The sequence below is a fragment of the Xenopus laevis genome, chromosome 9_10S (assembly GCF_017654675.1).
Source record: "Xenopus laevis strain J_2021 chromosome 9_10S, Xenopus_laevis_v10.1, whole genome shotgun sequence".
Lineage (NCBI taxonomy): Eukaryota > Metazoa > Chordata > Amphibia > Anura > Pipidae > Xenopus > Xenopus laevis.
In genome coordinates this window covers 36,448,920-36,463,137 of record NC_054388.1, presented here as the reverse complement: position 1 = coordinate 36,463,137, position 14,218 = coordinate 36,448,920, and the positions used below count along the sequence as shown (strand labels likewise).

Here is a 14,218-nt window from a genome sequence, read left to right as displayed (position 1 = left end):
ACTATTATTCTTTCTCTCCTCAATCAACCTCTATTCTACTAGTCTCTTTTCTTTATATACTACAATCTGTTATTCCATCTATTTAGCCTCTTTGTTCTCATAGAAATAGGGAATGTCCATGAAATAGGCCAATTGGTTAGAAGCAAGATTGCCCACTGACACCTGGGCCCACCAGGAGTTTTCCTGTTAACCCGGGGGGCCAGACCGACACAGCCAAACTATCATATGATACTGTGAATAGAAGCAAGGTCAAACATTTAGTTATTTTTATAGCAATAACTGGCACGTACATCTGTTGCCATGAGTTCTTCACCATCGTCCAAGTTGTCTACTGTGGTTACCCCTTGTGAGCAGACGTGATAATCATATGGGTTGGTAGACACTAACAGCATATCTGTAATGGAGCATTCCAAATACAAGTGTTACATTTCAGTAAAATTCAAACATTACCTATTTTTGAAATGAAACTACACAGCCAGTTTAAAGTGCAGTAGATGTCATTGAGCAGCAAAGATGAGCAGTGTAGAATGGCAAAAATAATAAAAAGTAGTAAAAGGTCACCACACCAAATATATAAGTAAATCCAAAAAGTAAATAGACATGGGAAAGGGTCTTACAATTCAGCCCAGTCTAAGGGGCCCCTTAACTAACTATAACTATAAATGAATATCACATTTTTCCATGAATCACAAATTTTGTGGTTTTCTCAGTTTTTAAAAAAGCTCTAAAAATTAGAGCATTATCAAGTACAAAAACAATGAAAGCCTTTCATGCCAAACTTCACCAAGTAAAACTTGTTGAGGTGCTTCGAAATGTTAGAGGTTTTTGGATATTTTTTCACTACAAGCTGTCCAAAAAACTCAAATTTTTAGAGGTTTTTGTGGTATTCTGATTTTTTCCGGATTGTTCAGCGAATTTTTCCATTTGTTCTTTTTTATTCAGAACTTTTAATAAATCCAATGACAGTCGTAGTTTTAGAGTTTGTGAGTTTAGTTGTGGTTTCAAAAACCTGAATCCGACCAATAATACATAAGCCTCTACGGCTGCATCAAACAAAAATTCTCCTATTTTTTGAGGCAGTAGATGTCATAGCAAAATGGGATGACCATTTAAAGAGCCAGTAGGTCATGGTATATATGAAAGTAAACTGTTTTGCAAAGCACAAACTTGTTCAACTGGAGGTCCATAAGCCAAATGTGTTCCCAGTGGCCCCAAGTTAGCTAAAGAACTCCAAATATTTTAATACAAATATGAATACAAATTAATTGAATATTAGATAACTGGTTTGTTCCATAGGTGAGCACTGTTCTTCTTCAATTCAAGAGGTTGGTACCAAAGACAGTATTGTCCAAGTTGCAGTTTTCATTTCTACATAAATGTTTATAATATATGTTTTATGCATGATTATGTTTTATAATATAAAATAAACGGTGGAATAACATTTCTGAGGGCACTTGGGAAATTGACAATATGTCTAGCCCCATGTCAGATTTCAAAATTAAAAAAAAAAACAATAATATAAATCTGTTTGCTCTTTTGAAAAACTGATTTCAGTGCAGAAGTCTGATTGAGCAGCACTATTAATTAAAAAAACAGGGTTTCCTGTGACAGTATCCCTTTAAATCGTGATGTAATCCAAAAAAGTCAAGCACTCTGGAGACCAGTTGCACATCTCTGTCTTAGATTGAAGGTCACTGGCTGAAACAAGTTCAGATTCCCATTCAGTACATCTGCTACGTATGATAATGTGCTGACTATTTTGACTCACCTTGAAGTTCTGGCTTCTTTCCAGAAAGAATTTGGTAGTAGATATGGTAACTTCTTTCCCCCGGTTGTTGGAAAATCACTCTTGATTTTTCCAAAAGGTCTGAAAAACAGCAAAAGGCAAAACGGTTGTGTTTCAATCTCTGCAAACACTATATGAATCAGCTTTGCCTGTTTACTTACAGATGTCAATGTCAGCAGAAGCCAATTTGCCAGTTGGTCCAAAATGGATTCGTATAAATTTTCCCTGGAAATCAGAATAAAGTTTAGGTTCAATTTGGGATATTGGGGGTTGTCTAACTATTCTGTCTCCGAGCTAGTTACATTAAAGTTATTTAACAGGAACACGTTCCCATGACTGAATCTAAAAAACACACAGCCTACTTACAAAACGAGAAGAATTATCGTTCCTCAATGTTTTGGCATTGCCAAATGCTTCCATAGCTGGATTAGCTTCAATGATTTGGTCCTCTAAAGTGCCCTGGAAATTTTAAAGAGAGATCGGCACTAACTTTTATGTTTCTGGTACGTGGCAATATGCAGATGCTTTAATGTACTTGGTGGGGAGTTTTCAAATTATTTTATTAGTTGGTTAAGCAAGCGAGGGCTTTGGCAATGCTGTGGCCCAAGTCTGAAAGTACATAAATCACAGTTGCCCAACCTGTACCCTGTTATTGACATACAGCTCCCAGCCAAAGGAGTTGGATTTGGCAGCAGATGGGGGGGGGTTGTAGGGGTGGTGGCTAGAGTTCTAGACATTACTGATGTTTTTGCTGGATATAGAGTAGCGCATCTGAATACAAAAGAAACCTTACTACTAAACTACTTACCCCAGTTTTTGTAGCAGGAGCTTGCTGTAAATAAACAGAAAAGACAATCATTGGCAGAATTGAATTTCTTAACATGAATTAATTGTTAAAATCCAAAAAGCTAAATGAAGTTTAAAATGTCAATTCCAAGTTCAAATTCGAAGCCGTTGTTTTTAAAGCTGCCACAAAGGGGTAAAGTTAAATGAAGAATAAATATGAAAGTAAATAATATAAAATAGCAAGAATACATAGTAAGAATATAAGCAAAAATATATGTATAAAATGTTTTTAAAATCAGTCAAAATTGTTTGGCCAAAAGCAAAATAAAATTGTATTAAAGCACTTTAACGGAAAGTAAAACAGAAGCTGCAAAAAACACATTAAAATAACATAAGAAATGTTGGTCAAGGGGAAGCAAGTAGGATTTACTAATTTAATAACAGTTATGTGCTGCAAGAAAATGATTTAAAAACAGCCTTTAGTACCAATAAGCAAAACGAAAAAACCCTTATCCACAAAATTAAACCGTTAAAATAGCTATCGCAGGGGGGTGCTTATTAAATGTGGAAAACAAAAATGTGACAAAAAACAATTGAAAAAATGGGAAAATGTATGTATCTTCAGTTAACAACAACGCAAAACACATGTGGTGGATGAAATTAGAATTTGCACAATGTAGAGATTAAAACATAATTAAGAATGATTGCAAGAAAAAAAAGAAAGGAGCAAGAAAGAAAAAAAAATGTTAAAAAATAGTGTTTAGTCAATTTAAGTAAAAAAAAAAAGAAAGAGCTGGTATTCTTTGTACTTTTGGTGTGGGACATAAGAAATCGAGGGCAACAATGGCCCAAATACCTAACTCACTAAGGAAAGCACATGTATGGGAAGTTTTACTGAATGAGACCTAGAAATTTGAGGGGGTAGAGGCTGAAGTACTGAAAACTTTCAATAAGCTTCAGAAGTTTCAAAACTGAATGAAACAAGATTTAATTTATATATCATAAGCACATGTATACTTATATACTTTATTGGAAACAACTCCTTCCCAATGGCAACTGTATTATTCCCTATTCCCTTTGATTGCACTGTACTATGTGTATTAAATTGTGTTGTTCTCATTTTCTCAGTTCTTAAAAATTAATCTGACTCTTTCTTAAAATTGTGCATTATATATGCCATTACAACCTCTCCAAAGAGAGTTCCACAACTTCTCTTATCTTTTAAAAGAAAAATACATTTTTATGATTACATTTTAATGAAAATTTGCTTTGTGGGAAAAAATCTGATTTTCACAAATTTTTTTGGCTTTTCACCCAAAAACTCTGATTTCTTATTCTTTTTTGCCCGAAAACTACGGGGTATTACACGAAACCCAGCCGGATTTTCAGATTCTGACTTTTCCATCCTCTGGTTTTAATAAATTCTGAAAAAATTGTGATTTTTTAAAAGTACGATTTTATAAAAAAAAATTACAAATTTTTCATGATTTTTGCATTCGGAGTTTAGTGAATAAACCCCTAAAAGTACGAATACACCAAATTCACTATTTTAAGATTCAGCCAAACTCTGAATACTTTGTGAATAATTCGGCCCAACAACGAACTGAATCCAAGCCCTAATTTGCAAATCAGGGAAATGAAGGGGAAAGAGAACCATGCGTGTTGCTAAAAAATCGTTGATTCCCTTGCTTGTATGACGAAAAGTCACGTGATTTTTGGATTCAGATTCAGTTCCGTCAGGCACTTGGATGCGGTTGAATTCTAATCCTGCTAAAAAAGGCAGACTCTTGGCCAAATACCAAATAGAATCCTGGATCCCTTACTAAATGTAAAATCTCTAATATAAGCAATTAATGTTTGGGGAAGTAAGAACAGCTGGGTAAATCTCTGGAACAATACTGTAATTTAATTTTTTTATTTTTTTGTGTGCAGTGTATGTAAAATATGTATGGTGAATAGAGTTTCTATATAAATTAGCATAAAAATGCGTTTCTCATGCCACATACCAATTAGTACATTGGAGTGAGTTTGGTAAAAAAACAAAAAAAGTCAGAATTATTTAGTAAGAAAATGGGAAATTGTATTTTATGGAAATATAATATTCAAGAAATAACTGGGCCCCATATACCAGCTGGAATGTTACAGCGCAACAGAACAAAGTAAAAGTTAAAAAAAAAACACATTAAAAGAATGATGAAAAGAAGTAAAAACAAGAAAAAAAGCCATGGTTATGCTTCTGAATTTTTGATGGGAAAAAAAGCTAAAATCAAAAAGAGTCACGGCAAGGGCGGCGTTGGTTCTTACGCTCTTCTTCCCGAACCCTTCCCCAAGAGCAGCCACAATAGCAAAGTACTGAATAACACGTTTCGTGTTTACAGTTTTGCCCGCGCCGGATTCTCCGCTTGGGGTGACAGAAGACGATAAGTGGATGAGTAATGGAAAGTCAGGCACATTATGCAAAAGGAAATTGTGCTAATATAGTCAATCACATGTACAAGGCTGGTTTTATACAGGGCATTGCATCCTCATCACATTGCTACTAATATTTTCGGGATCTGTGCGCGAGGCGTGCTGCAGGTTAAACATCCATGCTGATAATAATATCAAATATTACCCCTAACTAGGGTTGCCATCTTTTCTGAAAAAATTACCGGCCTTCTTATGTATTTATCTTTTTTCCCTATTAATAACATTGGGATCATCATTTTTACCAGCTAGGCCAGTAAAATAGTGGCCAGGTGGCAACCCTACCCCTAATGTTTGCCCCTGTATGTTTGCTACATGGCATTAGGCTATGGTGCTGCTTCCCAGCTACAGTAGCATTGCAAATATATGGGCCATACCATTATCTCTCATATAGTTTTGGCCCATTCATGTGCATAAACTTTTCATCTGAATCTGGGGGAAAGTGGTTGAAAAGTAGGTCTGGCTATGGGCATGCATGTAATGTACCCTACACCGGCAGGAACCAAAGCAGCCAAACAAAATTTACGCATCTGGGGAAAAATAGGGCCATATATAATTAGGGCTGCTGTACCTGATATTACTTAAATATTTTCTAAAGCTGAGTTCTCAAGACTTTGCCTTACCCCTCTTTTTTTTCCACTTCATCCCTGATAATATAAGTGTAAAATATACAATAAATGTTTAAGGTTCATTTTAGCCATAGCTTCTCTTTTATTTTTCCTTGCCTGCCTCTTGTTCAGATGTTGTGTGATAATAGCCCAAATATATGATGTCTTCGAAATGAAAACAATAAATCATAACATGTGAACAAGTGTCTCTTATTCTTTGTTTCTGAAAGAGTTCTTGCAATTTTTTATGGTGAAACCCAGTGTCCTTTAAAATTTAAGTTTTAGCCTTGGGGAAATTCTGGATAAAATGATCTCCTAAGGGGGGTTTGTTTAAACAATACATGAAATTGTGCTGGAAGTGTAAACAATTATAAAAGTATTATTTCATGTATAATTCCTTAACATTGATGGGGAAATCAGGCAGACACCAGTGCTGTGCTGACAGCTCAGAAAGAGGCTTGTATGCAGAATATTGCTCTAGTGTATAAATATATTAAGACAATATGACCATGAAAACTGTAGCAACAGGATTAGAAAACATTTTCACAGTAGTGACATGTTGTCAAAATAATCCACTAATCTTCTAGATTGGGTGTCTGCTCTAATGCGTCTGGAAAATGCACTGACACTCTGCAGACAAAGCTCTATGTGAGTGTAGAGTTACTGCCACTGACAATGAAGATAAATCATAGGGCTCTATAGCCCAGCTTTGTCCATCCATTGTTCCTGGGTGATTTAAACCCTAAGAATAGCCTAGTTGGCATTGTGTGCCAATCCTAGATAACAAAGGGCATTGACATTGATAATGAAATAGCTGCAGAAGGATAATAGCCAAGCATTTTAATTCTGTACCCCCTGCTTTACCTAAAAAGGCTGTAGATGGAATGAGACTTGAATTCTTAATTTAGCTGTAATCTTCCTGGCATTTTAGGGCAAGTCTGCCTTCTTAGTTGGGCTATTTTTTGAGATGAGAATAGGAATATAGTCTGTAATCTTTAGAATAGGTCAGGATATAATATATGCATGGTTGTCCCCAGTTCTGACCCTAAAACAGGTAACTAACACGATCTACTGTTCTTTAAAGTCTGCTAACATTTTTTTTTAGGAATATGGCCAGTACAGACAAATGATATTCACATTATACTCATGAGCATTATAATGTATGAATTGCTCATATTAACGTCAGCCTCATGGCAAAGCGTCGCTCAGTGTCTTTGCAACTGAGGAAAGCTTTAGGAAATTGACAAAAGCTAGACCCATAAATTGGTGGAGTTGATTTATTAATCAATATATTAATTTATATACAATCATTTCTGCAGTATACTCTATATAACCTATAATTTATCAAACATCTAATTTGTGAGGTTTAGAGTTTTTTTCTACTTTGAATAAACTCCCAATTTAAAAAAAAAAACTTGAATGTTTGCGAATTCGTAAAAAAAACTGTATGCAAAAAAATTTACAATACAATGTGAAAAAAAATCGAGTTTATAGGCCTAAAAACTTGAATTTGTGAGTTTACAAACTCAAAAATCTTGAATAAAAAATGAATTGAATTTTGCCTAAGACAACTACTATTGACTTTTTCATGAACTCACCAGCTTTTACAATCTGATCTCTTTACATTTGAGTTTTTGAAAAAAGATTTGCTTAATGAATACCAGACATTAGAGTTTTTGAAAATATAATTGGAATTTGTGAGTTTTTGTGCAAAAAAAAATTTGAATCAAGGGACAACTTTGAACCTGGATAGATCGCCCCCTAATGTTGGATCATGTTGTATATCAGTGCAAAAGTCTCTTCTCAAGGTATTAAATAATATGGGGAATATAGGTTTATTTCACAGCATGTTATACGTTGCAAATAAGCAAGATAAAGTTTTGCTTCTATAAATGCCAGTGAATTGACTTCTTGACATGCAAACAATAATGCCCTCTGACAGATGTGTAAAATATAATGCTTCTGGGCCAGGCACTAGTCTCCAAAATGTTTAAAGGAGAAACAAACCCCTTATTAAAAAAAACCCTACCCCCCACCCACATAGACCCCCTTCCCTCCCCCCCCAGCCTAGTTGCTACCCCGGGCAAATGCCCCATACCTTTTACTTACCCCCCCCCCCAGCCTAGTTGCTACCCCGGGCAAATGCCCCATACCTTTTACTTACCCTTCGGTACAAATTCAAGGATCGGAGTTCATGACAGCCATCTTCCGGGTCTTCGGAGGAGCGGTGCATGCGCAGTTGGAATGATTTCCCAGTTTGCAACAACTGCACATGCGCTGAAATGGTCGGAAATTGCCGAAGCGTCGGACAAAGACAGGAAGACCCAGAAGATGGCTGCGGTGAACTCCGATGCCTGAATCTGCACCGATGGGTAAGTAAAAAGTTTGGAGCCCGGGAGGCAGCTAGGTTGGGGGGGGAGGGAGGGGAGTCTATGTGGGGTAGCGTTTTTTTAAACAAGGTAAGCAGGCTGGTTGTTGGCACCTTATTAATACATAAGAGCAGCAGTTGCAAAACACTGACACCCAATGCATTAAGAAGGTCCAATGTAGTGCCTCTACTTGAAATGACTGAAAAATATTTGCAATGATGCAAGATAATGACAAAAAAGTTTAACAAGTGTTATCATGCCACTGATTCTGATTACATTTCATTATTCTGTATGGAATGAGCCAAATGATATGCTAAATGACTAAAAGACTCTCCTCCAGCCATGAATAACTGGTACAAAGCACCCAAGAAAAGATCTTAAAGGGAATCTGTCATAGTTTTTATTTCTAGTTTACACTGCAAACAATTCACTCTACAATATAAAATTTCATTGCTGGACCAGCAAGTGTATTTTTTTTAGTTGTAATATTGGTGTGTAGTTGAGATCTCAGGTCATTTTGTCTGGTCATGTGCTTTCAGAAAGAGCCAGCACTTTAGGATGGAACTGCTTTCTGGCAGGCTGTTGTTTCTCCTACTCAATGTACCTGAATGTGTCTCAGTGGGACCTGGATTTTACTATTGAGTGCTGTTCTTAGATCTACCAGGCAGCTGTTATCTTGTGTTAGGGAGCTGTTATCTGGTTACCTTCCCATTGTTCTGTTGTTAGGCTGCTGGAGGTGGAAAGGGAGGGGTGATATCACTTCAACTTGTAGTAGAGAAGTTTATCAGAGCACAAGTCACATGACTGGGGCAGCTGGGAAACTGACAATATGTCTAGCCCCATGTCAGATTTCAAAATTAAATATACAAAAAAATCTGTTTGCTCTTTTGAGAAACAGATTTCAGTGCAGAATTCTGCTGGAACAGCACTATTAACTGATGCGTTTTGAAAAAACCAGGTTTTTCCACGACAGTGTCCCTTTAAGGTGGCCACACACTATAAAATATGCTCATCTGGTGAAGTCACCAGATGAGCAGATCTTTCCCTGATATTGAGTGAACCATTAAAGGTTACTTACGTGATAAGCATTGATTGGTTTTCCCGATCTATAAGAAAGGAAATTAAAGAGATATTAAGGAACACAAAGGATTATATTCATTAGATTAACGGTTAGCATGCACATACATCAGGTCTTGCTTGCAGTGACATTTGAGGCACAATGAGACCCATTCCAAAGACAGCAATGAGTGGCACTTTACCAGGGGTGGCAAAAAGTCACCATAAGTAACTTTAAGAAGTAAAATCTATATTTACGTACTGGCAAGTATCTGGCATAAACTGAGTCTTTCCCCTAAACTGGTTATACAACTCCTGATTTGTTTGGACAGACTGGCACTTCCATCGGCCACGGGGTACAATTTTGACAACCCATTGTTCAATCCCATTAGATCACAGTCAGTCAAAGCAAGCTAAAAATTAGGTGGAAGAAGAAATTAGTGGAACAGCTGTTCCCCCTCACTTCATCTCAGATTTGATCATCTGAGCATATGAGCATAGAACAGGCAGAGCATGACACATACAGGGAGCATAGGGCAGGCAGAGTATGGCACACACAGGGAGCATAGGGCAGGCAGAGTATGGCACACACAGGAAACATAGGAAAAGTAGAGTATGTCACACATAGGGAGCATAGGGCAGGCAGAGTATGGCACACACAGGGAGCATAGGGCAGGCAGAGTATGGCACACATAGGTAGCATAGGGCAGGCAAAGTATGACATACACACGGAGCATAGGGCAGGCAGAGTATGGCACACACAGGAAACATAGGGAAAGTAGAGTATGTCACACATAGGGAGCATAGGGCAGGCAGAGTATGGCACACACATGGAGCATAGAGCAGGCAGAGTATGACACACACAGGGAGCATAGGGCAGGCAGAGTATGGCACACACACGGAGCATAGGGCAGGCAGAGTATGGCAAACACAGGAAACATAGGGAAAGTAGAGTATGTCACACATAGGGAGCATAGGGCAGGCAGAGTATGGCACACACAGGGATCATAGGAAAGGCAGAATACAGCAGGAGACAGAGACAGTGAAATTGATCAGGACCACTTTGAACAGTTCATACTGTGCTACATATAGTGACAGAATTCTGGTCCCCCTTCAGCAGTTTGCATGGGGTGTGAACAAATGAACAATGTTGGCAGTTTCAAACTGGGTCTCAGGTGTGAACAATACAGGGCTTTAGGGATGTGAACAATAGAGGTGTCACAGGTGTGAACAATACAGGGGATTACTGTCTGAATTTGAGGTGTAAACAATGCAGGGGCAATTAAATCTCAGTACTGATATCTTTTAAACTTACACAAGGCTAAGAAATCACAGCAGACAGACTTTCATGTGGGGTGCCACACAAGGGGGGTCGGTTGGACAGTCCTGATCTAGAGAATACTAGGATATGGCAGTGCGGGGCTTACTTAGGCCATTAGCCTTTCCTTGACCCTTAAGGAGCAATTGTTTTATCTTGTCCTTGACATTCTGTGGATACTTACTGCGCACCATGTCATTATATGCATTGTCCGCAATTGAGTAGATATGGGGTGGAGCTTCTGAGCGTCTCTTGCCTTTGTAGGCAGCTACAACAGTTGCTGTGTAGACTGGCAGCCATTTGTAGGGGTTGACAGTAACACAAAACAAACCAGAGTATGTCTGCCAAGTGGAAAAAGAATGCAGAATAGCTAATTACTATTTATTATTGTATCTACTGTATATTATTCTCAGCTAGTACAAAGAGAGAACATATGTCAGACTTAACGATAACATAAAACAGTTTAAACTGTAATTACTATTGCCGTAATCTACATTCAGAACTTCTAAGCTCTTGCTGCTTCATGTTATGCAATATATAGTGCACCATGTATCAGAGGAATACCTGGAAATGTAAGATCTACTTGCCAGCTGGCACCATAGATTTTATAATGTATGTCACTCAGTTAAACATTATAAAGTATGGCACCCAGTTAAACATTATCCTTAGAATCATAATCTTAAAAAAATTCTACCATGATTGCATGTGTGCAATAGGGATGTCGCGGACTGTTCGCCGGCGAACTTGTTCGCGCGAACATCGGCTGTTCGCGTCCGCCGCAAGTTCGCGAACGTCGCGCGACGTTCGCCAATAGGCGTTCGCGTCAAAATCGTTCGACCATTCGACCATTCGATCGCTAAAATCGAAGGATTTTCGTTCGAATCGAACGATCGAAGCCATTGGATTGAATGAAATCATTCGATCGAATGGCTTCGATCGTTCGATTCGAACGAAAATCGTTCGATCGAACGATTAAAATCCTTCGATCGTTCGAATCGAACGATTTTCGGATGTTCGAAGTTCGCGAACTGTTCGCGAACTGTTCGCATTTTTTGCCGGTGTTCGCGAACGGCGTTCGCGAACACATTATCGGCGGTTCGCTACATCCCTAGTGTGCAAACATCTATCCTCCAAATAAGCTCTATCAGTAAATTGTACAATTCTTCATTTTAAAACATAACCATTTGTAGATATAACTAAACCATTTTTTACACTGTAACAAAGCTAAAATCATATTTGAGACTAAGCCCATGTTTTGTTTTGGAAACTATTCCATGCCACTTTGTGTTATCATTCAGATTCACAGAGGAAGTAGGATTCAATAACACAGAGAACTTAAAGTCAGAGGCCAAACACAAATAGTTCACTCACATAAATCATCCAGTTTGCATAACGTCTTTTCAGGTTGTCAAGAACAGACGCCTCGTTGAGGTGAGTTAGCATGGCCATATCTTCAATCATGTCGAATTTTGGGGGGTTCATCTGCTGGATGTCATCTTCCTTCACACTAAGTGTCTGTCAAATAAAAAATGAAAAATGAATCACATCTGAAATGATTTATTGAGCAATCAAACAAGTTTTGGCAAACTGGTTTAGGGTGGTGACACATGAGGCTACTGGGGGAATGTAAATCGCAGACGAATTTGCCTCATGAGGAAACTTCGGGGCGACTTCGGAAAGCCGAAGCGATTCAAGTGCCATACCACCAGTGATTTACATTCTAGTCAGCGGGAAGGCATGTAGGGGAGATTAGTCGCTCGAAGAAAAGGCAATTTGTCCCTGGGTGACTTATCTCCCCCAGCAGCCTAGTGTGCCACCACCCTTATATATATATATATATATATATATATATATATATATATATATATATATATATATATATACAGTATACATGTAAAACTATGCCATCTAAAAGCTGAAAAGGTCATGTAGCAGTCAATTGGAGCTGTCGAATTGTAAAATATTTAGTTTAATATTTCTAATATTTAGAGTTTTTCTATTTATTTTTCGCTCATAAGCACATAAAAATATCCAGATTAAAAGAGGATGTAAAGCTTTTCATATCCTTATTCAGATTCGTTGAGCATTTTTATTCATATCTACTTTTTATATTTGGATCTTATCATTGCATCTTTTAATAATTTAAAAATAAGTAGACATTCATGGTTTTTTAAAACGTACGTTTCGAAAATAAAACCTCTAAAATGACACAAATCTGGTTTTTGATAAATAGGCCCTAATAATGTGTTATGGGGTGTCTACATACTGAGCAACCATTTACATATTGTAAGACTGCCTTTGGCAAATCCCTATGCCAGAAAATTGTGTTTATAATCTAATGGCATGCTATGCATTCAGTAGAGATAAGGAATTAAGGATGTGACAGATATAAATAACATAAGGGATTAAAACAGTGTCTTGACCTTTTTATCTTTAGTCTCCACATTGACATTGCCACCAGAAGAGTCCTTGATTTCTACTTCAATGTAGGCTTCCTTATCGTCTGGAATCCAGGCTTTTTTCTTGCCTTAGAGATTACAACAAAAAAATTATCTCGTACAGGAATAGTGGTAGATTATTTTGGGTTACAATGAACTCTGGACAATAAAACACTGAGCTGGTTTTCCATTTGTTAGTGGTCAATGCTTTGGTTTACTGGTGGGAACAGCTGTCTGCCTCCTATAAGGTAGGGGTCCCCAAACTTTTATCATCCATGAGCGACATTCAAATGTAAATAGAGATGGGGAGCAACACAAGCAAGAAAAAAGTTCCTAGGGGTGCCAAATATGATTTGCTATTTGGTAGGCCTGTATGGACTGGCAAACTACAAGAAGCCAAGCTCAGAGAGTTTTTTCACTAAATATTTTTTTTATGCTTCATTTATGTGGACCTCATAAGAGCCCACTTCCTTTTATTGACCTTATGAAAGATAGCGTGCTGGCCTTGCTGCAGACAGTCATGTTGAAAATGATTTCCTGAGTGCATGCACTCAGGTTACATTTCATGGCAAGACAACAAACAAAAACTTGGCTGGACTACATATAAGACTGTTGCTCTGCATTACCTTTTTGCAATCTTAGGAACTTGGGAAGCTTACCATCAAAGGGGATGGTCTGTAACTTCATAAGCTCACGATCACTTTTCCGCAGATAATCAGCAGCCTCCCCAAATTCAGTCATGTCTAAAAGAGAACTCATGGTGGTTGCTCACGAGAGGTAAGCCAACGGCAAAGGCTAAAGGTGCCCAAGAAGCTTGTGAACTCTATAGAAATGGGGGAAAAATATTTCATGTTAATTCAGCTTAACAGCTAAAGGTAAATGCTTGGCTTAAGGGTACTATAGCAATGTTCGATTCCAGGGAAAATGCATTATTTAACATCAGTTTACATGTTTTGTGCAATTAAAATAAAATAGTCTGGTCATTTTGTTAAGGTAGAGTCCAACTTAACAAACCAGGTATTCAGCAGTGCAGTTGACATCACATACTAAAAATGATATACAGCGTTTAAAAATAGCATCACTCTTCTATTTAGGTTCCCCTTCAGTGACTACAGGCCAACAGTCAGTCATATCCAGGGATGGTGCCTATATTTGACTTTCTTTTTGACCATGCCATTTTAGCATAGAGGCTATGCTTGGGTTTGAAAATGGTAGCAAATATAAAAAAGGTAACATTTAAAGGACACAGTCACTACTCTTTCCATTGATGTCATCAGTAAAAAAGTAGGGAGTAGATATGGGCATCAATCAAGATTATTTGCTCAGTCATTTGTGGACTCAACACACCCAAAGAATAAAAACCTTTCTTTATCAAAGCACAACTGTTGCCT

The 14,218-nt window shown here is 37.6% G+C and overlaps 1 protein-coding gene across 1 annotated transcript in view; it reads right to left on the bottom strand.

Moving 5' to 3' along the window:
- Positions 1-13,888, bottom strand: part of myh7b.S (myosin, heavy chain 7B, cardiac muscle, beta S homeolog) — a 37,458-nt gene extending 23,570 nt beyond the window's left edge. The window contains exons 1-11 of the mRNA XM_018238422.2: positions 13,487-13,888; positions 12,813-12,916; positions 11,761-11,904; positions 10,574-10,730; positions 9,094-9,121; positions 4,877-4,973; positions 2,595-2,618; positions 2,153-2,245; positions 1,948-2,011; positions 1,769-1,867; positions 291-394 (exon numbers count right to left, since the gene is read on the bottom strand). Coding sequence (XP_018093911.1) covers positions 291-394; positions 1,769-1,867; positions 1,948-2,011; positions 2,153-2,245; positions 2,595-2,618; positions 4,877-4,973; positions 9,094-9,121; positions 10,574-10,730; positions 11,761-11,904; positions 12,813-12,916; positions 13,487-13,586 — 1,014 coding nt within the window. The 5' untranslated portion in view covers positions 13,587-13,888. The remainder of the gene's footprint in view (positions 1-290; positions 395-1,768; positions 1,868-1,947; positions 2,012-2,152; positions 2,246-2,594; positions 2,619-4,876; positions 4,974-9,093; positions 9,122-10,573; positions 10,731-11,760; positions 11,905-12,812; positions 12,917-13,486) is intronic.
- Between the last annotated feature and the right edge of the window lie 330 nt (positions 13,889-14,218).